The 27,600-nt window shown below is 26.1% G+C and overlaps 1 protein-coding gene across 1 annotated transcript; it reads right to left on the bottom strand.

Moving 5' to 3' along the window:
- Positions 1–3,292: 3,292 nt before the first annotated feature.
- Positions 3,293–27,569, bottom strand: LOC117167899 (4'-phosphopantetheine phosphatase). The gene is made up of 13 exons (XM_033353137.1): positions 27,259–27,569; positions 24,016–24,295; positions 23,719–23,902; positions 21,431–21,523; positions 21,177–21,336; positions 20,899–21,089; positions 20,539–20,813; positions 15,763–15,915; positions 15,591–15,678; positions 12,737–12,941; positions 9,647–9,804; positions 8,275–8,444; positions 3,293–4,827 (listed from the first exon to the last, which is right to left on the bottom strand). The coding sequence occupies exons 1-13, from the start codon at positions 27,365–27,367 to the stop codon at positions 4,377–4,379; spliced, it is 2,517 nt and encodes an 838-aa protein (XP_033209028.1). The 5' UTR covers positions 27,368–27,569; the 3' UTR covers positions 3,293–4,376.
- Positions 27,570–27,600: the final 31 nt, after the last annotated feature.

Raw genomic sequence — 27,600 nt, 5'->3', positions numbered from 1 at the left:
TGTTGATTTTTGAACAAAACAGTACATCGGAAACCATATTTCGGGATATAATTAAAATTGGTAAAATGTTGAATTTTCAAGCCAAAAATACGAACTTCTTAGCATACAGTTGCATTTTCAACAAAAAACTTAATTTTAACCATATACTTTTTTACCAAAAAAGATAAATTTTATATCCAAAAAAACGAATGTTCAACAAAACAGTCAAATTGTCGACGAAAAACTATGACTTTTCAACCAAATTGTTATGCATAGGAAATGAGATGTTTCACAAAAACGAGATTTTTGCTTTATAGGAAATAATCATACGCTTTAATTCTTATACAGGAACTTCGCACTTGGGATGGTTTTAGCCAATAAAAGTTCACTTTTAACTTATATTTATGAAAATACGTTAATTAATATACTGGAAAATAACATCAAGAATGTTCTATCAAAAAGGACTGAGCAATTTTTTTCTTTTTGGACTTAAAACGATCGTGAGATCTCTCAGAAGATTTCCTTAATTTTTCTCCACTTCTTCTATTAAATCTCTAATTTAAAAAATACCTGGTTAATTAAGACGTATAGAAAACTTTAAGTAATAAAATATACACTAAACTTTTATTTACAGTCCTAAATAATACACACATAATTTACAATTATGGTACATCGGCAGAAGAACAAAGCAGCAAAAATCTTCAAATTCGTACAGTAGTGTGGCTGTGAGTATTTGACATTTTAAATACTTGGAGACTGTTAACATTTTTTTGATTCACTAGAGATCAGTCTATTTTCGGAACAAAGTACGAAACCAAATATTTTGGACATTAATAGCATCTCTTTTATTTCTTCAAAATTCATACTAAACAAATAATTACCAAAAATAGTTTATAAATTCGTCTTTTTGTTGTTGTGAGTATTTCAGAACAATTTCACCAGTATCTATAATGAAGTAATCAACTAACATTACTCAAAGCGCTTTTGTATTACAGACTTCTGTAAACTTTCTTCATTTCTATTTCGTTACGCATCTATTTATTTATCACATTGATTGACTTCCATCATAAAATAAATTACTAATCAATTTTATTTTTAAAATAAAAAAGGCAGCACGAACAAATCGATATCATGCAAACCAAAAAATATGAAGGAACTATATCTACGAGCTCAGAAGAAACCCGTTAAAAGAGTCTATCATCAATTTTAATTGTTCTTGGCCTACAAATAGAATTTTAGAAAATATTGGACAACAAATTTTTGTTACCACCCCGAGATTCAAAAGTAAAAAATTTATCATTTAAACCTTTCTGGTTACATATTAGAATACTTTTCAAATTTTAAACATTGAACAGTTTTTTTAAGGTCATCACAATTGTTTTCGAACTCTATCCGCCAAAATGCTGAAGATTTTAGGTTTATAAATCCAAAATCATTTTATTTTAATCATATTGGGACTCAAATTCAAAGGATTCAAATATATTTTAATATTCATATCGAATATGTTTTAAATTAGACAGAATTTTGCTTTAGATTTTTTTGGTCGTTCTGTACCAAAAATCACATTTCTGAAGAAAAAAAAATGTTTTCTGTGATTTTAAGAATCGAAATAAAATTATTATCAGTCATTTCTTATGAATTAAACAACATTTTTAACGAAAGAAGTTTAAAACTTACGAAAAATAATTATTTTAATAATTACTTTTGAATTGTTACTTACATCATTCTTTTCATAGATCATGGCCTATTTTTCGAAGAAAAAAAACATTATCTAAACTCTACTATTTTCAATCCCAGTTTCGAAATTCTCTAACTCTCCTTGGCTTTTCTCTGACCAATTTTTCATTTTCCTTGAATAATTTAAATTTTTTTATGAATAAGAATAAACTTAAACCTAGGAGAACCACAATGTGATTGCAAAAAAATGTTTATTTTTTAATGTAGTTGAGTTTTCAACTCCCAAAAATAATTTTTAAACCAAAAAAAAAAGACAAATTAAATTTTCGATTAAAACAATTAATTGTTAACCAGGGAAAAAAGAAATTGAAAAAAATAGTTAAATTTTCAGCTAAAGTGATGAATCTTCGCTAAAGAAATGAATTCTCATTTTACTTTAGATTCTTTTTAATATAGTTGTTTTGCACCAAAATTCAGGTACCTGAAAAAAGTTTGTTGTGATTTTAAGCATCGAAATAATATTATCAGTCATTTCTTATGAATGAAAAACATCATTTTAAACAAAAGTGGTTTAAAACTGACGAAAAACGATTATTTAGCAATTGTTTTTTTTTGCAACTGAATTGTTTCTTACATCATTCTTTTAAAACATCATAGCTTGTTTTTTTTCAAAAGCATTCCCTACATCTCTACTATTTCCAATTTACAAAATAAATTAATAATCCTCAAATACAGATATTTGTTTTTAAAAAAATTTTCTTTAAAAACAATATTTTAACGATTTTAGTGATCGAAAGATTTACTTTCAAAATTGGAAACAAAAGAGTTCTAGAGAATGTTTTCTCCAAAAAAATAAGGTCTCATTTATTAAAATTGAACCATTTTTGTCAATAAAAATCACGTTTTCTATTTGAAAGATTTTCATGAGTGATATTATTTTGATAAAATCATATAAAAAATATTTCTTTTAGAGATCTGATTTTTGTTTGAAGGTTTCCGCATTAAAATAGCCAAAATATTTTGTTTCAAGGAGCTTCAACGCCTGCTTAACAATAAATAATTTAGTACCAAAAAATTTAGTTTTGGATAAATTGAACTTTTTTCTAAATCGAAAAGTTTTTATTTTAAAAAAGTAAGATGTTCTGTTCGGGCCTAGAATACTAACAAAAAATGCTATAAACTTATTAAGATTCAATCAATATTATAATATATAATTAAGTTTAAACCAATAGTCCAATATTCTTTAAATTTCAGTCTAGAGACCAAGCGAGAATTTCATTTTCAAATTAACTAATCTCCTACCAATTATGATTGTATGATGCTTTACAGATCTACGTATTCTTTCTAGTTGAATTAAATAAATAATTTAACTTTTCTAATTGTTGCTACAATAACAAATTGACGGAATTGAATAATCCAAAAAATAAAATTCCCAACACCGTCAAATTCCCGAAATTCCCGAAAACTTTGGATTATAGATTATTTCTTAAATAAACTTGCCGACATTGTAATATATCCGTTACTACAAAATCAATATAAAAAGAAAACTTCCCGAATTATAAAAATTACCCAATTTAAACAATTAAGAAATAGTTTTAATAATAAAAAATTAACTAATAAATAAAATGAAAAATAATAAATATATGTTTATAAAATAAAAGGATTTCATTGATTATTTAACTATTATTTAATTGTTTAGATTCGGGAATTTTAAATTGTCAGCAAGCATTTATTTTCGGGAATATTATACATTGATTATTTTCTTTTTCAAGAATTTTCCACTGTTGCGAATTTCATTCCTCAGGATTTTTTAGACCGCCCAAACTGACTAACCTCTATTAAGTTCGGTGTTTTTTTCTTATTATGGCCTTCTACATTAAGTCACCAAACTGCAACTCTTTTAGTGGTGACAATATCACAGCTAATTTACTGTACAATAATGTTTCGTTTTCGTCATTACGTACACTTTAAGTTCTCCATAAACTACGAATATCACTTTTTAGATAGGGGACAATTTCTGTATTTCGGTAAACTGAAGTATGGATCAATTTATTATCGTGTATTCAACGAAACAAGTTTCGTTTACTAATTAAAACGACATCGATGAACTTAATCGCGAATAATTAATAGCCTGGATAAGTTTCTCAATATTGAATTTTTGTTTAAAACTGATAAAGGACTTCGTAGTATCAAAAGTGCAAAGATGTGCTCAATTCTAATTACTGATTAGCATCTTATTACGTATAACGAACATTTCATAATAACAGAGATTAAATCCAGAAGATCGGCTAGGCCAATAAAAATAGTTCCGTCTTCTCATAGAATTTTAAACTCAAGTTTAAAACAAAACTAGAGCAAATAAATAATTTGGAAACTTCTCACAACCTAATAAATATTTTTCTTTGTCTTATTTGCCATGATTTGTTGTTTCCATTTTGATACTTTTTCCTAATATCAAAGTTTTAAATTTTCCTACTTCCTGCATCTAGCCAAAACAACCTTTAATATTTATATCTAAACGCGGTCACTAAAGGACAAATAATTCAAAATAAAATTGTCAGCCTTCAAACAACTTACGTGAATTTAAAGAAACTTTGTCACTTGGACGAAGCAAACTTAAGCCTTAAGTACAAAAATCAATACTTTTTGTTAACTCATTTTCAGTGACACAATTTAAAATTAAATTTTGTGTCACTCACTTGAATAACTATAAAAATTATTCACGCATTTTCATTCTTCTCGTCGCAATTTGCATCGTTGTTTTCGTCAAACTTTTCAGTAGAAGACGATGCTTCGCTGGTTTTTTGACTACGATCAACAATCTCCATTTCAATCAAACTTTTCCTATCTCGATTAGCATTTTTACAAATACAATAATCGCTTTCTCTTTCGACACAAACCATCGGACAGAAAATTTCCTTATTTTGGGAGTTCATTACTTCTTCGTCCAGTGTTTGTTTAAACAATGCCTTTTCGTACTTACATATTACCGCGTACATTTCACCTCCTAATCGCAAAGCAAGCCATCGATTTTTTACTACTGCTAATTTTAGGCATTCGCATTTCATTTTTGCATATAAGTTCGTGTGAAGAGTTCGACCCATTCCTTCAATCACGACCAGATCCACATTGTGCTTCACCATTGCGAGACACAAATCCAAATTCAACCGACTGGAAAATAAAAATTTTTATTATTCCATGACTTTTCCAAGTTTTCCAGGTCTACTTTTAGAACAAAAAAATCCAGTAAGGAAGCGTTCATATATTACGAAACGTTATTTTCTAACCCCCCCCCCCCCCCCCCCCCCCCCCCCCCCCCCCCCCCCCCAATCACAGGTATGTAACATTTTTTGTATTATGTTTAAAAACAGAAGAAAGGTTTTCTAAACAACAAAGGTTTTTTTTTTAATTGATTACAGGAAAAGAAGTATTATCAGTTTCTTGTTAAACTTTTATGAATATAAATTTTATAAAACTCTTGAGAAAATTAGAAATGATTTTTGAATATTTCAGAAGTGTCAAAAGAAAATCTACAGGATTGAAAAAAAATGTATTTTACAGGATTTTACAAAATATTAGGAAAAAATCGAGCATTTTTAAAAGATATTTAGGAGTTCTAGAAGTTTGAAAAAAATAAAAAATATCTGATACATTTTCAGAAATGCCTAAAAGTTTTTAAATATTTTAAATCTATTTAAAACCTCTTAAATTCTCCTAAAAATATTTTCAGCTGACTCAAATTTTTCTTTAAATTTTGAAATATCGTTAAAAATGTAAAAAATTACCTTCAAATCTTTAAAATTTTCCTAGAAATTTTAAGAAAATTTCTTTATTCACTTGAAACTTTTTTTTTAAATCTGCTATTAACAAATCTTCAATTTACTCGATTAACTGTCTTAACTATTTAATCTTACTTACTCAAAATTGAAGAAAATCTTTTGAAATTTGTTTTCTTTAATTTTCTCTTAAAATTAATTTTTCAAAATAAAAAATCATTTTAATGTCGCCTAGGAACCTTAAGAATATTTTTCATTTTCTTGAAACGCTATAAAATTCCTAAAATATCTTATGCTTTTTTATTATTTTTCAGTCATTCCAAAATTTCTAATTATTTCTTAAACTTAATTTTTCATTGTAAAATTATATCCTTCCATGTATTAACAATTGTGTTGCATTAATTTTTCAGGAATAAATCACCGATGGGGGCCCATAATCGAGGCCGAAAGATCTGATTCAATGATAAATTAATCCCAATTTTTTGCAATCCTAAGGCCAATTTTACCATCAACATCCAAATATTACTCAAATTTGTTCTAAAATGATGTGTTAGAAAGATTAATTTTGAATAAAAAATGGAAGAAACTTAATTTTCTTTTCAAAAAATTAATTTTGAACAATATAGTTCAATTTTCAATCAAAGTGATGAATTTGCGATAAAAAAAGGAATTCTCAACAAAAAGTGTAATAGTTAATATTTCCGTAAAAAATATTTTAATTTTAATCGAAACAATAGAATTAAACCCAAAAATACGAATTTCAAACAAATTAGTTAAATCCTGAATTTTCAACAAATTAGTTTAATCCTTAACAAAACTAGACTATTTTCAAAACAAAAAGAGGATTTTTTACCATAGAAAGATTTTTAAATCATTAAAGCAAAAAAAAAGTCTCGCGACAAAGTCTTAACAAAATAAATTAATTTTCAGCTAGAAAATATATTTTTTCATGAAAAATAGAACAGTTACATTGTCACCCTAAAAAAGTAATATTTTACTTTAAAAACGCATTTATAACAAAATAGATGAATTTTCGACAGAGGAAATTAATTTTTAACTAAAATTATGTATCCTGAAGAAAAATTAATTTTTAATCAAATAATTTAATTTTCGACCAAAAAGATGAAATTTTAACCGCGAAGATGAATTTTCAATCAAAGAAATTCATATATATTAAATAATACAAATAAAAAATAAATAAATTCTACAAAATTGTTGAATCCCCAACCAAAAACGATTAATTTTCAACTGAAGGTGTAATTATTAACCAAAAAAGATGCAATTTCTGCCATAATAGATAAGTTTTCAATCCAAAAAGAAGAATTTTCAACAAAACAGAATGACTTCTTAACAGAATTATTGAATTTTCGAAAAAATAAAATTAACTTCAATTTCAATTCCCTTTCCCTGACATTCCCTGACTTTTCCTGGCCAGTTTTAATTTCCCTAACGTTCACTGATTTATTTTAATTATCTGAGTAAATTCTAATTAATTTCAACATTTTCTACTGATCACAGACTTATTTACCAACAATCTCTTGTACAATGAATAATGAATGCAAATGTTATGGGCTTTTAAATAATTATTGAAAAAAAATTGTATAATTACATATCGTGTAGCAACCCTGATTATTCTTTGTTTTATCACTAATGGTATTATTCTATCAATAAGATAAACCTTGCAGTACCAAAATATTTGAACTCGAACTTGAACTTGAAGCATTTTTAATTGAAAGCCAAAAGCAATTAAAATGTTTGATTTCTAAATTGAATTTAATGAAAAAAAAATAAATAAATGTAACCTTAAGATTAAAAACAAATTTATTTCAAACTTCCCAATTAAACATATTTTACTTCAAACATTCATAGTAAAGCAGTTTTAAATATTTGTTAAATAAAGTAGAAATTCTTTAAATTAAACTATATACTAATTTTGAACTAAAAATGGTATAAACTAAAATTGCCACTTTAAATGTATTAAATTGTCCACTTTAAAATTGACGTGCTTAAAATTATTATCCAATTTGCAACAGTAACTAACACTTTTCAAAGTTAATTAATTTGAAAGTGTGCAAAACTGAACTATGTAAGTGAAAATTTAGAGCGTTCAAAAGTTAAAAATGATAAAATTGGAAGCTTCAAGCTACTTTCACCAATCTTATAAATTTTGAGAATTGTTTATAATTTAACGAATTGAGATTTTAAGTACTAATACTTTGATAAGGTGGGTACCATTTCTTATTTAAAGCACTTGAATATAAGAAGAAATTTTTAAAAAGGAAAACATTCAAAATCGTGAAAGTATGTACATTTTTTAATCGGATCTTAAAAAAATTTTGTAGTGTTTAAAAATACAAAAAAAAACTAACATTAAAATGTCTTTAAAAAATTGAAATACTGAACTGAAATCAAAAATTATTTCAATTACCATCTCCAAACATAAAAGCTTTCAAATTCGAAGCTTTTCTAATTTGAATTTGTTTTGATTAAAAACCTATGAAATTTATAACTATGTCAAATAAATTCTAATTATTATTTGTATAACTGACACAATTTAAAAAAATTTCGACTGTTCAATTTAAAAATGTTTTTAATTACTAATTAATTCTGTTGCGGTGCACGCAAATTTGACAAAATTGTGTTGTATACGAAATAAAAACAGCTTACATTTTTATTTGTTAGAAAAGCGAAAAGATTTTCATCTATTATCATAAAAAGTACAATCTTAATCAGATTTTTAGGACCTTATACAATATTTTCAAAGAAAAATACGTGTAAAATGGAAATTGTGTTAAAAAATATCCGTAATTGTGAATGAATTCTTTAAATATCATAAACTTACCTCAAATCAAGACACGGACCAGCCTGTGCCGTTTCCATAGCCATCAGTCGATTATCTTTCAGAGCATTTTTAATCACGTTACAGATTTTAGCCGCATCTCTTAAAGCGACAACTAATTCTGGATAAGTCACGTCATTTAATGCAGGCATCGAATTAGCACACAAAATTACCTAAACATAATATACAATTTTAGCAACACTCTATTAAAATATAAAAAATATACACGAAAATTGATTCAGGGTGTCTACTCAGATCCTGGAAAAAAAATTCTCTGAAAATTCTAGGGGTGTTCAGATATTCTCAATTATATTAGAATCATCGATGAATTAAATAATTAAATAATATTAAAAACATAATTAATAATTTCTTGAATTTGTCTTTAAAACCCACGAATTTGAATAATAATTTATAAAATAATTTTATTTTATCTTCTTATACTTAAAGTCCAGTTAAAATTTAGGTAAAATTAATATGGCTACTATATAAACTTCAGTTTAAACCGCTTCAAATTCCTAATTTGTATGTAAAAATATTGCATTATCAAAAAAAAGGGACGAATTGTTAAACAAATAGTTGAATTTTTGTCTAAAAAAGGTGAATTTCTACTAAATATGGAATTTTTACATTTTCAGTCGAACATTAACTTTCAGCAACAAAATTGTAACCAAAGCGATGCATTTTCAGCCAAAATGATGAATCTTCAATTGGAATAATTATACTTTCAAAAAAAAAAAGAATGAATTTTCAACTAAAATGATAAATATTTAACGTTAATACTTAAATTTTAAACTTAAAAGGCGAGTATTTAAACGAGAATAATAATTTTCGAACAAAAAGATGAATTCTTTTTTAAAGAATACGATTTTTCAACAAAATATATGCACTTTCAACTGAAAAAGACCAATTTTCTACCAAACAGGCGAATTTTCAACAAAATACATGAACTTTCAACTAAAAAAAGATCATTTTTTAGCCAAAAATTTTACAGTTAAGTAGATAGTTAAAAATTCATTTTCAACCAAAGACATGAATTTTCAACTAAAATTATGGAATATTGAATTGGAATAGTAGCTACATTATCGAAACAAGTGATGAATTTCTAACTAAAATGATGAACCTTCAACTAGAATAATAGAATTTTAGACTAAAAAAACTTCCAACCAGAAAGATGAATTTTTAACTAAATGATAGAATATTCAACTGGCCTAGTTAAGTTTGCAGTTTAAAACATTATTTAAAAAAAAAAACGAATTTTGAACAATATGATTATTCAATTTTATGTTGTAATAAAAAAAATTAAGCATGCTCTCGAAAAAATGCCCTGACTTTCCCAGATAGGATAGACACCCTGAAAAATTGATAAGATACGAACATTTGTTCCCCGTTGTAATAAATCTCGCACAAAAGGTAAAATGCCCAGAATAACATCGACGCCACTATTGTCAACAAAAATAGCTGCACACTTGTGCGCCGGTCCTTCTTGCAATCTCGCAACCCACTCATCTAAGGAATCCTGTAACCACGGTCTGCCTAAAATTATAACATAAAATAAATTCTCATTCTAAATTACAAAAATATCCAATGGCATAAAAACAATAATATCAGGAATCAAAGTGCAAAAACAGCTCAAAAATGGAAAATAAGGTAATTTTTTCACGAAAAGGGGGGAAAATAGGAGAAAGATTAAAAATTAATTTTCACATTTAGAAAAGAAGAAATAATCTTTTTATAAGAAGTTGTATGGGTTTTAAACAATTTTAAATAATTTTTTGATTATTTCTTCAGGGTGGTGATTCATGGGAAGATTTTAAATTCCAGGTCAACCTAAATTAAGTTAAATATGATTTCTATGCACTTTTAATTATATTAAATAGTTTCAAACCACCATAGAAATAAAGTAGGAGATTTAACAAGAGATATTTACTATGTTACGAAATTTTTTACTTCTATAAATGCAGTTAAAAGATTTAAAAAAGTATAAATCCACGCTTTTATTTCTAATTCTCTCAATGGAAGAATGAACACAAAAATTTGTATTTAAAATGTAAAAATCATATCATTCTAAGCAGCTTTAAGTTAGCAATATTAAAAATTCAAAAATTATTTTTTTTAACTGAAAATTTTTCAAAGTAGAAGCTAAATTATATTAATTTTAAGTCGTTACAAATTAGTAGCCCCTTGAGATGAGAAACTACAGCAGTTCCATGAATTATTAAACCACGAGTTACTAAACTGAGAGTTGCGTTTATTTAACTGTATTATTATTAATAGTATTTATTGATTTCAAATCGACCCGCGCTTTTCGGCACATGCGCAGTTGAAGAAGTTGCTTACAGGGGACATATCAGTGCAGGAGACGCATCGATATAAGGCCGTGGCAGCCAATGAACATTGCTTTACAAAAATACCATAACCTTAAGACTTGCGTTAAAGGTTGGGGCCCCATCTGCTTTCAAATAATTGGAAGTGTACGTTTCAAGACCGTTCAAATGAGTGAAAGTTTACTGTACTTAGCTTGTTGAAAATGTATTCACAGCGATAAAAAAAAAGCTAGAGAAAGCATACAATTTGGTAAATGAACCATTTTACATGTTTTAAATCGTTCTCATAATCAAAAATATTTCCTCTTCTAAAAACTCCTTCGTTAACAATTAAATTGTGATATTTATATGTATAAATAAATAGTTCTGTCCAAGATTTGTTATTTCATCCTTACTATAATTCTTAATTATATAAAATATAAAGATAATTTAATTTTGATTTTCTAATATTAAAAGAAAAAATTATTAAAAAATGCAAAATATCAAATTTTTAAATATTAAGTTTTCTAAATATTTTTGAAGCTCTTGAAATCTTTTAGACTTTTTCAAATAACTTTAAACCTTTTAATTCCTTTGCAAGTTTTCTACGTCTTTCATTTTCCTTCAAATTGTTGAAATCCGTAGAAATTACTTGAAATAAAATGTAATTTATTTCCTAAAAATCTCTAAAAATTCACTAAAATTCCTCGGAAGCGCGCGTTAACGTCCCTGAGGGATACAATAATTTTGTAAATATTAAAAATGGTTTTAATTTTTTATTTTTATAATCAAATAAATAACATTTGTTGGTTTTATTGTAGCTTCAAAGAAAAGTTCAAGTTTCTTAATTTAAGAGAGAGTAAGAGAATGAAGTTTCTTTTAATTTTGATCAATCTTTACATTAATTAAATACCGTATGGAATGCCTATGTTTGAATAAAAAATATTTAGCATCTACTTAATACTGCGCCTAATTAGCCGAATTGTTAAAAGATGGTTTTTGGTAGATTAAAATTTTTTTAATTTTATTAACTTATAATAGATATTTAATACATAAATATCTCCTAAAATTTTCAAAAAGGCTGCTTAACCTGTTAGAAGATATTATGTTTGCTACTTTTTGGAAATGTTGAAAAACTTATAACTATTTAATTTTCATTGAACTTAAAAATTAAAAAAATGTTTAAATTCGGGTCGTGAAAATAAGTCGTTTAAAATTAGTTTTTCAATTTTTTAGAATATATTATATTCATTCATATATTCATATAAATGGAAATTAGTTACAATTCCGATTGAAATTTAAAATCATAAAATTTTAATGTTTCAGTTTCAGAATATTGAGCTTTTCTTCTACAGTCAAACATTTTTTAAAGTTAGTTAAGTATAATTTTAAATTGTGTAATTATGAACATTTTAATTTTATAGTTTTCGAATTTTTAAATTTTCAAATTAAAATAGGCCCATTTCATACAATTTGGATTTAAATTTTTCTAATGTAACAATTTTAAAAAAGTAAATTTAAAAATCAGATTCTTTTTTCAGTTCAGAACTCTTTGGAAAAATACAACCTTCTTAGTTAGTTTTAATTAATAAAAAATCAAGTTTGCCTTTCATTATTTCTAACAACAAAATCGATTTTAATATTAGTACTTTTTAGACTATTTTGGCTATCTTTAAAATGATCCTAAAGTCAGTTAATAATTTTTATAATATGTCTAACATGATGACCATCGCTATTTAAATTGAAACTAATGAATCTTCAATGTAGACAAACAGAACATCGTACTTTATTATTGTTAATTTCAAAAATATTAAATTTTTATAGATTGAGCGAAAAAAAATTTTAGCTTTAAAGTTTTATTTAAATCCTGAATAGTTTAGTTTTAAATTAGTCGATTTAAAAAAGTTAAATTAATTATAATAGATAATTCTTAAAGCTAAAAAAAAAATAACTTACTACTTGCGGTAACATACTCAAGTTTTAAAAAGAATAATTTTGTGGATGTGAAACGAACAATTATATATTAAAATATCATATATTTAAAAATAAAGAGGGGAAAAGGGGAAGTTTTTAGAAAATAGGAAAACGGGGGGATTCGAAGAGGGGAAAAGCAGAAGAATAAGAAATAGTAATAACACAAAAATTCAACATTTGTTTCTTACTTGGTATTTTTTCTTGGGCGTCTTCAAAACTAAAGCCAGTTGTTTCCAATAAAACTGCGACTTCTTTCGCTCCCCAATCAAACATATTTCCAGCCAGAACTCCTCGTATCAAAGCTTTTATTTTCTCCTTGCCTTCCATCTTATCCAGTGCAATTATTCTGTTTTTCAAATGCTTAAGAGCCTCATCATTTTCCTTTTTCTTTTGCTACAATAGACAGGTAATAGTGAGTATCTAATAATTTTCCGTGTCTCTCGGTAAAATGTTAACTTTTACTGGTTAACTTCAAAAAGTTGAAAAAATTTAAATGATTTCAAACGATTTGGAACTGGGAATTTTAAATAAGAATTATAAATCTTTACGAAAAATTTTACTTCAAAGTAAAAGTCTAAATTATAATTCTTTACGGAAATTCCCTCTTCCAAGTCAGAATTATATTTATTTATACAATTTTTTATTGTAATTTAGAAACATAGGAACACTCTTTGTATCAAATTTGCAAGAGTGAAGTTTCAAATTTTAACACATTTTTTACAGAACAAAAAAATAATTTTATAATTAAAAAAAAAATCTGATTTTGAACAAGGGATTTTTTTAATTTAACGTATTTTGACTCAGATCAAGGATTGTTTTGGTAAATTTCCTTTTTATAAATCAAAATTTTTAATATTTGACAATGTTTTCCCTTCCATGTCAATAATTTCCTGTAACAAATCACAATTAAATTTATTTCCAACATTTCCTGTTTCAAGTCAAAATTATAATTATTTATAAAATTTTCTATCATAATTCAGAAATATAATAACTCCCTTTTCCGAAATTTGCAAGTGAGGAGTTTTAAATTGTGACGAATTCCGACTACGGGGATTTTGGTTGAATTCCCTTCATAGAACTCACGATTAAAATTGTTTTCCAAAATTTCCGTTCCATGTTAAAAATTCCCCGTTCCAAATTAAATTATAATTCTTAAAGAAATCTCCTGTTTTAAAGAGAACCTATAATAAAAATTATAATCCTGTCTCGAAGTAAAAGTAATAATTATTTGCGAAAATTATCTGTCCCAAAGTAAAAAGTATACTCTTTTACAGAACTTTCTTGTACTAATTTTCAAAACTATATTTCTTTACTAAAATTCCCAGTCCCAAAGTAAAAATTATAATTTGTTATTCCTGCTTTATTTATTACCTGTCCCAACTAAAAATTGTAAATCTTTTAGAAAATTCCTTGTCTTAAAGTCGAAATTATAATTCATTACTGAAATCCCCTCCCCCAAATCATAATTACAAATCTTTTAAACAATTCACTGTTTCAAGTCAGAATTATTTAATAATTCTTTTTGTAAAATTACATTACATAACTTTTTCTCAGTGAAAAAAATTTCTTATCATTTAAAAAAATCCTGTAAACATACTTAAGATTAAAATTAAAGAACATCAATTTTTAATAAATCGAATTTTAAATTCCTCCTTAGCACTCAACATTCAAATTAAAAAAAAAAGCAAAAATTATAAAAAGAGGAAAGAAAAAAAAATTATCTGATAATTATAGGTTTTTCCAGGTGTCTCAAGTTTTTCCAGGTATGATTTTTCATATTATGGAGCCATTTATTTCCATTTTTAAATCAACTCTGAATAGGTATACAGTTGAAAGAGTTTATTATAAAAATGGTGGTTTTTTCAGTTTATAGGGATTCTAATAATATGCTTAATTTAGGAAGCTTTGACAAATTATATTACCAGATGTTTTTAAATATATTAGCACCTTTGATAAATTAAATAAAATTCAATTTTAAATTTAAAAAATTATTTATCAACTAAACTGATGAATTTTCAACTAAAATTAAGAATCTTCAAACGAGAATAGTGGAATTTTCACCTAAAAGAGACAAATTTTGAACCAAATAGGTAAATTTTGAACTAAAAACATGAATTATTAACCGAAAATGGAATCGTTCAATTTGAGTTTTAAAAAATTAATTTAAACTAAACTGATAAATTGTCAACAAAAATTATGAATCTTCAACGAGAATAGTTGAATTTTCAACTACAAAAGACCATTTTTCAACCAAATAGTTAAATTTTGAACTAAAAAAGATCAATTTTCCACCGAAAATGGAATAGTTCAACTATGAAGTTAAAAAAAAAATAATAATTTTTAACTGAACTTATTAATTTTCAACTTAAATTACGAATATTCAACGATAATAGTTTAATTTTAAACTCAAAAGATGATTTATCGACGAAAAAGATGAATCTTCAACCAAAAAATTAATTTTTATCAAAAGAGTTTAACTTTCAGCTAAGTAAAGAAATTTTCATTCCAAAAAAGTAGAAGTTGAAGTTTCAACCAAAAAAAGATTTTAAATTTTGATAAAAAAACAGTTAAATTCAACAAAAAGAACAATTTTTTACATGGGTTGAATGTTAAACTAAGAAAAAATTTTCAGTAAGAAGAGACTGTAATTTTAAACTAAAAACGATTAATGTTCAATGAAAAATAGAACAGTTGAATTTTCAGTTTAAAAAATTGATTTCAAATAAATAAAAACGAATTTTTATCAAAATAGTTAAATACAGTACTACAAAGCTACTTTTACAAATAAGGAATAATTTAATTTAAATTTGCAATTTAAAGCAAAAAAGAATTAATCATTCTCGAAAAAATCTTTGACTTTAAGAAAAACATTTACAAAAAATCTACCAACGTTTCCTCTTCTTCTTTTAATTTGAATGGAGACATCTAAGAGTGTAATGTCCAAATTTGATAAAAAAATTCTTGTTTGTTTGTTTTTTAAATTTCCAAGACTTCCATAGTCATACATAAGATGATAAATAATTTCTTGCTTTTTTTACTCACGTGTAAGTACGGATCCGGAAAATCGAACTCTTTCATGCAATGTTCGATTGTGTCTAAGAGAGTTCTAACAGTAAGAGTTCCATATGCACTGTAAGCGAATTATTTTTAATAAGAACCACTTCAAAAAAATCAGATTTTCTTAAAGCTTAAATTTAAAAAAAAAGGGACTCACAATGGCTGAAGGTGTAAATAATGCAGCCTATTTATGTATTTTTCCTTAAGTTTACTAGCTCTGTCCTTCGCAGTCGGACTCTGGGGCTGACTAATAACTGCTCTTGCAATAAATTTGTCGACCGATTCTTCGAAACACTGTAACCAGTAGTCCCTGAAAATAGTGAAAATAAAAAAATTTGTTGGTATCATATATTTTCAAATTATCCTAATAAGAATATAAGAGAGTTTTATGTAAAACTTTATATCAGTAGTTTTCAAAAAGATTTAAAAATTTGATTTTTTGTTGTATTTGTGAAATATGTTATTGAAAATATAAAACTTCAATTTCTCAGTAAAAATAAGCAAGAAGTCAAAAACGTTAAAAAGGAAATTTATTCATCTCAAGATCTACAAATTGACTTCACACTGTTTTTTTTTTATAAGAAGCATAGTTTTCGTTCTAACTGTGAAAAAGTCATTAAAATAAGAAAATCAATTTTCAAGCCAAGATATGTAAAAATAGAAATGAAACTTCTTTAATTATAAAAAAATTGTTCGCGCGAATTTCTGAGGGTGACTAAAATAAAATAATGATAAATAATCAAATTTGTACTTTATTTTGCAATGCCATTTAATATAATATAGTTCAACATAAAATAGAAAATTTCGCATTTTTGGACATACATTAATCGAGATCGAAGCGCGAGGTACGTGATAGGAATGTATGCGTTAAAGCCAAAGGAGTTTTAAGAAAAGTTGATTAAAAATTAACAAAACTCTTTTCAAATTCTTTCAAAATAAAAGCCCAGAAATGAAGATTGACTTTTATAAGAACTCAATCAGATGATTCTAAGTGCTGCCTTATAAATGTTTAAGCTAATTCGTAGCGAAGTTATTCGTAGCAACAAATAAATTAAAAATTATTTGCACCATCATTTAGGAATTCTACTAGAGTTATAAAAATAAATTTAAACTAATTATTTTTTTGAATTTTTGACATAAAAAATTGAAAATTATTACTTTTTTGTAAACGACCCTGACAGGTCGCGAAAAATTATCTTAACTATACATGAAAGTTCTAATGCATATTCAGCAAGTTGCATATCAGTCAAAGACATCATTCTCTAATTATCACCTTTAAAAATGTGTGAAAATGCTTTTCCGAGCGCCAAAGGCAGTTTTTCTTAAAGTAATCTTATCGTGTCTAAACATTTGTGAAGTAAAAACTATTTTTCAGGTTTATATCTAAAACTTTTGTTGAAATCTCAATATCGTGAAGTGAATAATTATGATAATACATAAGAAAAATGACTGACAATTAGATTCATATGATTTTTCTGTTTATGATAATTTACTTAATTATAAATATTGACGTATATTAGAAAAAAACTGAAGGAAATATTTTTTATTTACATATTCACCGTACTTTTTTTTAATAAAATGTGTAGAATATGACCACAAACAATTCTATAGTTAGATGGGAGTAGAGAAGAGCATATTTTTTTTCAAGTCGTTTTTTAATTGAAAAAAATTTGTTTGAAAACGCATTAGTTTTTTTTCGAGAATTTAGTTGGCTATAAAATATTACCCTACTGAGACTAATTTGACATTTGATTATACTGTCTGAAGACAGAAAAGGACACATTTTTACATTTTTATTATAATTAATTTTCATAAAAGTGTGACAAATATATTTGTTTTCTCTGTAATAGTTCCAAAACTATTTAGTCATAAAATGTATCAAGTATTAAACGTATGTATAGACCGAATTTAAAAGCGTATAGTCTAAAATCAACGTGTGCAATGGAAAATTAACTTTATTTTTTAAGCAAAATTTTAAGTTTTCTAGTCTAATATATGGAAAGTATTAAAAATTAACTTCAATGTTTATCTACTTATTAATCGCAAGCTTCACAGTCTTGTCCCTATTCCCCTTTCTTTCTCGTTTTAAAACTTGAATGTGAACTGATTTATTAGAACCTAATAACAAAATCTAACTATTTTTAGTCGAAAGTTCATTCTTTGTATTTTAAACTATTGATTAATAATGCATCTTGTTAAGTTAAAAATGTTATTATTTGGTTTAAAAAAATCGAATTATTTTGTTGAAAATTCAACAATTTTGTTATAAAGCCATATTTTTTTATTGAAGAATCGTATTTTTGGCTAGAAAATTAAATAATTTGATTGTAATGCACCTTTTTTTTTACAATTTGCTTTTATTAAGGGGTAACATCTATGTAGGGGGCTGTTTTTGAAGGTCATTTTAAAGATTTTTTAAAGCGATATAATATTCCTATCAAAATCCAAGAAGACAAGTTTATTACACATATTATAGGGAACATAAATAAATTTTTTGGAAGTATTCAAAAACAAAATGGCGCCTTTAGCGGACCCAGAGTACAGCTACTCGTTTTTCAAAAGCCTCCACGGCCACCAATTTTTTGTCGCCAATATTTGTCTGAGACAAAAAAAAAATTGTTCTTAAAGATGGAATGAAAAGGTAAAGTCTCACGTACAATTTTTCAAAAATATCCATTTTTCACGAAATTGTGCATTTTTGAACAAATAATTTTTTTTCAAACAAAAAGTCGCAAAAAACTTGTATAAAAAAAAAGTTTTCATTTTATCGAAAAAAACGTGCGTGAGACGTTGGATAATAATGTTTTAAAGATTCTGTGAAAATTTTAAATTTATTGGATAGAAACTGACGGAGTAATTGTGGTGGCCGATTGAAAAAAAGCGGTTTTGAGAAAAACGCGTTTAAAGTTTAAAAACTGCAAAAATACTATATAATTAAAAAATTATTAGCTTTAAATGACTTTTTGCATTAGTCTGCGATGATGGGACATTGTTTTGACATAATTACATACCAATTTAGCTTAAAAAAATCGATTTTTTAACATTTTTACATAGATGTTACCCCTTGAATTAAAATGTTTTGGTGAAAATTCTTCTTTTTGGTTTAAAAATTCATCTATTTCTGTAGAAATTTCATTCTTTTTGGTTAAAAATACAACTGTCTGCGGTTACAAAATTAAATTCTTTGTTGAAACTTCACCTGTTTTTCAGAAAATTCGTATTTCCGGCTAGAAAAATCAACAATTTGGTAGAAAATTTAACTATTTTACTGATAATTTATGTACAATATTTTGTTGAAAATTCCTCTTTTTCAATAGAGAATAAATTGTTTGGTTAAAAATACAAATGTTTGCTCGAAAAATAATCTTTTTTGATCAGGCTGAGGTTGTTTTCTTGAACTGTTTTGTTGTAAATTCATCTTCTTTGGTTGAATTCAACCTGTATTCATTTAAAATTAAAATATTTTTGTTAAATTAACTATTCCATTTTTCGTTGAAAGTTCATCTTGTTTGGCTGAAAACTCTACTACTTGATTGCAAAATATAACTGTTTGATTGATTAAATCTGTTTTAGTCGAGGATTCAAGTATTTTGTGGAAAATTCGTTGAAAAATCTTTTGTATTGAAAATTAATGTTTTTCTAAAACACATTTAAACTAAAAGTTAAAAATTTATGTAAATTTTTGAAAATTCGTCTGTTTTGACATAAAATTAATCTGTTGGGTTGAAAATTCAACTACTTTGTAGAATATTCACCTTTTGGGCTTAAATATTCATGTTTTTTGCAAACTTATTTATCTTAAAAGTTGAAAATTTATGTAATTTATTGAAAATTACTTTTTTTGGAGAAAATTAATCAGTTTGGTTGAAAATTCAACTGCTTTCTAGAAAACTCGTCTTTTGGACTTCAATATTCAACTACCGGTACAAAATACAAAATTAAACTGTTTTGTAGAATATTTAAATCAAATTAATGTTTTTTGAAAACTTATTTAAATTAATAGTTGAAATTTTATTTAATTTGTTAAAAATTCGTCGTTTCTGATAAAAAAATTAATTTTCTTGTTTGAAAATGCAACTATGTTGTTACAAATTTATGTTGTTTTTATAGAACACGTCTTTTTTAGTAGAAAATTTATCTTCTGTATTGAAAATTTATCTTTTTTTTTGAAAATTGATCTGTTTTGGTTGAGGATTTAGCTATTTTGTTGGAAATTCGTACTTTCTGATTTAATTAAACTGTTTTTTTTTGTATTAAAAATGAATAACGTTATTTTTAGATGACCCCCCAAAAAAATTTACGAAAAAAGTGGAATTTCCCTTGTTTATTGTCATAGTTATTCACTTTAAATTTTTTATATTTATCTTTAACTATGACCAAAAAAAAATCATTTGTAGGCGCCTGTAGAAGACAAAAACTCAAATAAAAGAAAATTGTTTGAATTTTTTTCTTATAACTCTAATCAACGCCCTAAATAATTTTTAATTCGTTCATAACTACGAATATAAAATTTTGTTTAAAAAGATCATTTTTCGCTTTTTTGCAGTTTATAACTTAAACAATTTTGAGGCAGCACTTACAATCATCTGATCAAGTTCATATAGGGAGTCGAAACAAAGAAATCGAAAAGCGTTTGGACTTTAAAAAATGTTTTTGTTCGGACCCCCTTAATATAGAAGAAGTATAAAAACCGAGCTCCAACTTTAGAATCTTTCTAGAGAAATTAAAAAATAAACTTTCAAATATATTTGAAACACTTAAAATTAAAGCTATTAAAAATAATTTGTTCGTATTTAATCATCAGCAATTTAATCTTTACGTTTCAGACATTATTCCCTTCATAGACCCTGTTTTACAAATTAAATGTCTCGCGATCGAGACAGAATGATAAAAATAATAAAAATAATAAAAATAATTTTTAAAAAACATCTACCTAGCTTCCTTATCTTGAGCAAGATCAGTAGTATCTGGATTATAGGTCGCCGGATCTTTCAACAAAGGACAAAACGTAACCGCATTTTCAGCCTGATCAATCTCTAGCTGATCAACTTCAATTCCTAATTTCGTTAAAATCGAGTCTTTGAATCCAGAGGAGCCGGCATAATTTTCTAACCAGCTGCAGTTATCAGATTGTTCAGCTCCATAAAGAAAGGCACCAATAGCACCCAAGTAACCCTCATGGCGAAGAAAAAGCGGCTTCAACTTATCCTAGAAATTACATAAAAAGATACAGAAATAAAAAACAAATATTACTGTTGGCATAAATTTTATAAATTCAAATTGTAACACCAACATGAGACCAGTATTTGAGAGCATAAGAGATGGCGTGCATCGACAACGGATGATTTCGAAGGAAATAACCCCCGAAGTAAACTTTGTCGACGTTATGAATCGTTGCATAAAGACTAGAAATTTGCCCAATATCATTACTGATCGTGAATAGTAAACTTCTTGCTATATCAGCCTCAGCGAATTTCCTCGACTCTGTAACTCAATTTTTCACAAGTTCTCTTTAATATTTTAACGAGACAGTTTCCTTTGATTATTTCAATGTTTCTTTCAATTTCTTACCGGGATTATTATTGCAACCCATCGCTTTGCCAAAAGATGATGCTATCAAATCCCCTGGTAAAGCTTGTGAAGAATAATCACCGCCATAAATATCTTTTACGAGCGTATCGACATTTCGATGATCGCCTCGCTCTGCCAATTCCAGCAGTTCATCAAAACCCTAACATTTCAATCTTATATAAATAAATAAAACAATCAAGTATCAAATCTATAAAATCTCCAAAATCTGCTTTGCTTTTCCTATTTCAGTTTACCTTTGCTTTGGTGAGTAAAGATCCCAATCCCCAAAAAGTTCCACCTCCAGTTGCTGTTCCTCCTACTCTTTCAAACTCTTCCTCAGATTGTACCTGATTTAATTAAACATGTTTTAATTTTCAGGAAGTTAGGTAAAAAAGAAGTAGTCATAGTTACAATTACAGGGTGTCTACTCAAATCCTGGAAAGAAATTCCCTGAGAATTTCAGGGATTTTTCCAGGTATCTAAAGTTTTTTCCAGACATAATTTTTCATAGTACGGAACCATTAAAATATTTTGCATTTTTTTACAACCGACATGGAATATGTATACAGTATCGCGAGTTTATTATAAATAATGTACGAAACCATCGATTTATTGATAATTAAATAATACTAAAAACACCATTACTCATTTCTTAAATTTATCCATAAAGTCCATGATTTAAAATAATAATCAAAACAAATTTTCATTTTAAAGTATAAAATATTCCATTTTGAATAAAATAGATGAATTTTTAACCAGCTAGTTAAATTTTCTATCAAAAAGATTAATTTTCTTACAATGAAGACGATTTTTTTCAGTAAAATACATCAATTATTAACCAAATAGTTGAATTTGCAACTAAAAAAGATTAATTTTCAAATAAACAGTCCAATTTTCATCTAAGAAAGATCAAATTTTATTGGGGAATGGAGCAGTTAAATTTTCACTTAAAAAAAAACTAATTTTCCATGTAACAAAAAAAAAATTTCAACCAAAGTGATACATTTCTATCTACAATCTTTAACATCTTCGCTATCAGATCTTCAACTGGAATAGACGAAATTTTAGCAAAAGGGTTTAAATGTCAACATACCTTATTTATTTTCAAATCAAAAAATGAATTTTCAAACCAGAAGATTAATTTTCTAACAAAAAATACGATTTTTTCATTTTTTCAACTAAGAAAAACAAATTTACAAATATATAGTTGAATTTTAATCCAAAAATATTCTTTCTTAACTAAAACAATAAATCTTTAACTGAAATAATAGATTTAATGCTTTCACCATGATTCATTTTGATAAAAAGAGATATTTCGGTTCGGGTTCCAATCGTGTAAAAAACTACTACGAAACGTCGGAAAAATTCGTAGCAGTTTTTTATACGATTGGAACCCGAAATAGCTCTTTTCAACTGGAATAGTTGAGTTTTCAACCAAAAAGAGAACTTTCACAACAACCAACTAATTTTAAATTTTAAATGTTTGATTAAAAAGAACATTGATCAACGAAAAAACAAAGCAATGAATTTTCAAATAAATGATGAACCTTCAACTGGAATAGTTGAATATTTGACCAAAAAGATGAATTTTCAACAAAGAAGATGAAATAGATAAATTTTCAGTATAAAAATTAATTTTCAGCAAAAAAAGGGAATTTTCAACAAAAAAGCTCATTTTCTAACCAAACTGTTAAGTTTTCAATTAAAATTATGAATCTTAAGCAAAAAAAAAAATAATAATTTCTACCAAAAAAGTTTAACTTAAGGAAAGCTGCAGTAGTTGAGATTTAAACCAAAAACTATTTTTGATTTTCAATCAAAAACATTGTAATAAAACCAAAAATACAAATTTTCAACATGAGTTGAATTTTCAACGATTAAAGCTTTTTAGTCAAGTCAGGTAGAAAATTGCAAAAAAAAAACTGTTGTATTTTCAAGCAAAAAGATGAATTTTTAAGCAAGAATATTAATTTTTTGTTAAAAAGAACAAATTTTCAACAAAAAACGTGAATTTTGAACCAGATACTTGAATTTTCAACTAAAAATGATAAATTTACAATCCGGACTAGAATAATTAAATTTGTTGTGAAAATCCTTAATTTCAAACAAACAAAAAAACACGAATTTTCAAACAAATAGTTAAATAGTCATATAAAGTTACTTTTACAAATCAATAATAATTGTTATTCAATTTTATATTGCAATTAAAAAAAAATTGATCACGTTCTCGAACAAATTCCCGGTTTACGGGCAGGATAGACACCCTGAATTATAATATTATTTTTTGCAAATAATTGATTATTTTCATTCTATTATCTACTACTATTTTAATACACAGGTTGAACATTTTTAACATCAGTTTCCAACTTTCAAAAAATTGCGTTTCTTTGAAGTATACAATTTCTCTAAAGACATTTTTATTTTAAAAATAAAATAATATATTTTTCTTCATTGGAATTCACTATTATAAATGTTGCAGAGTATTAAAAAAGTAAATAAAAAATCTTGAAAATAACGCAATAGAAAATTTCCATGAACTCACTTTAAGAATGCTGACTCCACTCCCAATATTAACCAGCAAATACGGAAAAATATTGGGGCTAGCTTTTTGGAAATTATATTCAGGATCTGCATTTCTCTCGAATTGGAAAGCTTCGCAGGGAATATTCTTCAGCAAAAAATTGCAGCCTTTTATCAGACAGCAAATTTCATCTTCTTTATCAACTCTGAAACCCAACGAAGGAAATGAATAAGCATTTGCTTTAGGATATTAATCTAGATTCTGATGACAAACTGAAAGTTATTTTTTTTCATTTTAGAATAATTGAAAGAAACTCACAACAAGCCTAATTTTTCTTGAAGCAAGGGCGTGTACTTGAAGGCTCCCCCGCCAGTAACTTTAATACTTTTGCCTTGGAATCTTTCGATGTTAACTAAATTTGCCTTAACAAAATCTAAACAATTTTCAATGTGTCTGGTTTCAAACTTAACAAAATGTAATCTACTGCCTTCGAAGACTTTGTAAGCTCGTTCTCCGGAACTTTCCAGCTCTGAATTGTCATAGAGAGCCTTTCGATAATTCACGGTGGAGTAGTATGCTATTTTCGTTAGCGATATGCCTGAAATATTTGATAGAAACATGTCAACATGCAATTCAAGAAGTTCAAATGAATGAAATATTTTTCCTCATTTTTATTTTATCCGTCAATATTGTTCCAACTGCATTTTAAAATATGCATTATAATTTTGTTTCAATAATAAATTAATTCCAATATAAATGAACACAAATTTGAGCCTTTTTTTTATAGTTTACATGAGTATCAGTAAAAAATTTCGTTCATTTGAACGTTCGGAACTTCAGGTAAATAATAATTGACGATCCTGTAAAGGTTCAACGTGTTAGATTGTTGCAATCTTTTTATCTTATCTGACTGGCGGTTATAATCAAAAGAAAAATAAGGTTGATTAATAGACATCGAGCTCGAGTTGTAAATATTTTATTTTTTAATTTATTATCGTTTAATTAATGTTGCAGCTTCAAGATTAAAAAAAGCTGTATTTATACAATCAGGTGCAATTTTCACGATTGTAAGAAAGCTTGAATTAGAATTCGTTTAATGCAGAACATAATTGCAAATTTAAATTCTTTAAATTAAAAATCATTTTTACTTGAAATTATTTTGCGTACACTCATCCAATTTAGAATCGTGCACAATAAAAGGCTTACTTAAAAAATAAAATTGTGCATATCATTTAAGTTGGAACATTCTACATTTTCGTAATTTTAGGAACTATTTAATTAAAATTTGTTCTATATTAAGGGAACAAATTTCGAAAAATTCAATGTTGAAGGTTTCCATTCTGTAACTGTTCAGTTTTTAATGTTCCAAGTTTAAAATGGTTGAACTTCAAACAATTTATTTACTTTTGCTAACGTTTAAAAAAATAACGCAAAAATTTATAAATTTCTAATTGAAATTAGTTCATGCAGAAACTCAATTTTACTTTTGTTTTTTAAACTATTCCCTTTCAAATATTCCTGTTTAGAACTTGTCAAATTAAAATTTTTTGAATAAAAAGTAATTAAAAATTTAAAAAAACAGTTCAATCTTGGAAGTTTCCACTTCGTAACCGTTCATTGTTGAATGTTTCAAATTTACGATTGCTGGACTTTAAACACATTATTTATTTTCTCTCTCTTTAATTTATTATTCTTTCATCAATTTTGCAGCTTAAAATCTTAAAAAAGCTTTTTTACAATTAGACATAATAATCGCATATGTAATGAATTTCTATCATTATAGTTGATTCAGTAATTCAATTTCACTTTTGATTCTTAAACTATTCCATTTTAAATATTCCTGTATAGGACGTTTCTAATTTTAAAGGTTTTAAGAAAGCTTCAATTACAATTCGTTGAATGCAGGAGATAATTGCAATTTTAAATTCTATGAATTAATTTTTTGTATATACGCATGAAATTTGAAATTTGGCAAAATTAAGAAGCCTAAGTAAAAATTATAACATTTTATTTTTGTTTTGGTAAACCAAATTTTAAATAATTCAATTTTAAAAGTTTCCAATTTAAAGTTGTTCTCTTTTAAATGTGCAAAGTTTAAAATGGTTGAACTCTGTACACTTTTTTATCGCTTATTTCATTATTGTTTAATTAAACTTGCAATTACAAGTCTAAAGTAACTTTTTTATAAAACCAGATGTAACAGTCATAAAAATGCGTTTAGCTGTAATTAGTTAAGAAATGCAATTTAAAAATTTTGTGTCTTAAACTGTTCCACTTTGAAAATTCCTTTTTGGGAATTTTCGAAAACTCACGATTTAAAAAAAGCTGGAACTGGCATTCGTTTAATGCAGTAAATACATTTTTTTCATGAAAAATAATTATTGCTTGAAATTGTTATGCACATAAAAATCCAATTTGAAAGTGTAAATTTTCATAACTTTAGGAAAGATTCAATTGCATTTTTTTTAATTATCCAAATTCCAAATAATTTAATGTTGAAGGTTTTCAATTTGAATCTATTCAGTTTTAAATGTGCGAAGTTTAAAATGGTTAAACTTCTAACACTTTATTTACTTTTTTATCGTTTATTTCATTATTATTTAATTAAATTTACAGCTACAAGTCTTAAATAATTTTTTTTATAGAATTAGATGTATTAATCATAAAAAGACGTTTAGCTGTAATTATTTAATTCAGAAATTCAAATTTAAAATTTCATTTTTGATTCTAACACTGTTCCACTTTAAACATTCCTGTTTGAGAATTTACGAAAACTCACAATTTTAAGAAATCTTGAATTGACAATTGTTTAAAGCAGCAAATAAATGCAAATTTATATTCTTTGAATTAAAAATAATGATTACTTGAAATTGTTATGTACATACGAATCTAATTTGAAATCGTGCACATTAAAAACTCTTAATTAAAAATTTAAAAATTAAAGCTTAAATTAGTTTGATACGATTTCAAAATAAAAGTACTCCATTTAGTTAAAAAAATTCAAGATAAAATAGATAATGGAATTAAAATTAGCTTTGCAAAAATTAAAATAGCGTACAAGGATTTTCAGTTGCACAATATTTAAGAATTTAATTTTAAAATCGATGCTTTCTGTACACAATAATAATAACATGTGTAAGGATAAGTTTGATGCCTTACATCTATAAAGATAAAACAAAAACGTCAATATTGCGAAAAGCTGCAGTCAGCAATTTTGCTGAATTTTATGAAGAGTTTACTTTTGATCAAGATTGACACATTTTTATTTTCCACTGAGATTATCATTAAATTGTTACACTAAAAATGGGGCAAAACTAATTACATGCGCTCACGTAACAATGTATTGATAAATCAAATTCAACTCTAAACTTACGAAAGAAGTGAAAGAACAGAAACATACGATAACATTACTTATTTCTTTTTGATATAATAATGTATTATTTTCAACAGAAAAGCGAATTCAAAAATTAACCTCATTATAAGGAAAATGGGAAAAAAGAATTTGCAATTGGAGTAAAAGATTGAATATTGCAGGGAAAAAGAGTTGTAAAAAAATCTTACCGATATCGATGGCAAAGTTGTGAGCGTTTTTTAAATTCGCAAAAACCTCAACAGCGGGAGGTAATTTGATACTTTGGGGATGGGAACGCTCATTCGTAGAGTCTGCCATACCTTTGACAAAATTGCTTATTTGTTGGAAAAATGAAATAACGTCAGAAACTGTAGACCCACTGATATCTCATCTCGATTTTCTCACAAGCCACAACTCAGGTACGTGAATTTCCCATTTTTCAAGTATTATCTGTAAATAAAGTTGAAATATTTACACCACTGCATGCACATACACCAATGCCGATTCCCTAGTTGGGACTGTTTATATCGCGGCCATGGCCATGTCATCGG

Source organism: Belonocnema kinseyi, chromosome 2, assembly GCF_010883055.1.
Source record: "Belonocnema kinseyi isolate 2016_QV_RU_SX_M_011 chromosome 2, B_treatae_v1, whole genome shotgun sequence".
In the NCBI taxonomy this organism is placed as follows: Eukaryota; Metazoa; Arthropoda; class Insecta; order Hymenoptera; family Cynipidae; genus Belonocnema; species Belonocnema kinseyi.
The sequence above is the reverse complement of the archived record's forward strand: the minus strand, read 5'-3'. Positions and strand labels throughout refer to the sequence as shown.

Excerpts from the sequence above, each read along its gene's own strand:
- LOC117167899 (XM_033353137.1), bottom strand. The coding sequence starts at position 27,367 with ATGGCAGACTCTACGAATGAGCGTTCCCATCCCCAAAGTATCAAATTA. Across the intron at positions 23,903-24,015 it reads CAAGAAAAATTAGGCTTGTT|AGTTGATAAAGAAGATGAAA; the intron begins GTGAGTTTCTTT and ends GTTGGGTTTCAG. Across the intron at positions 21,524-23,718 it reads GTGGAGTCAGCATTCTTAAA|GTACAATCTGAGGAAGAGTT; the intron begins GTGAGTTCATGG and ends TAATTAAATCAG.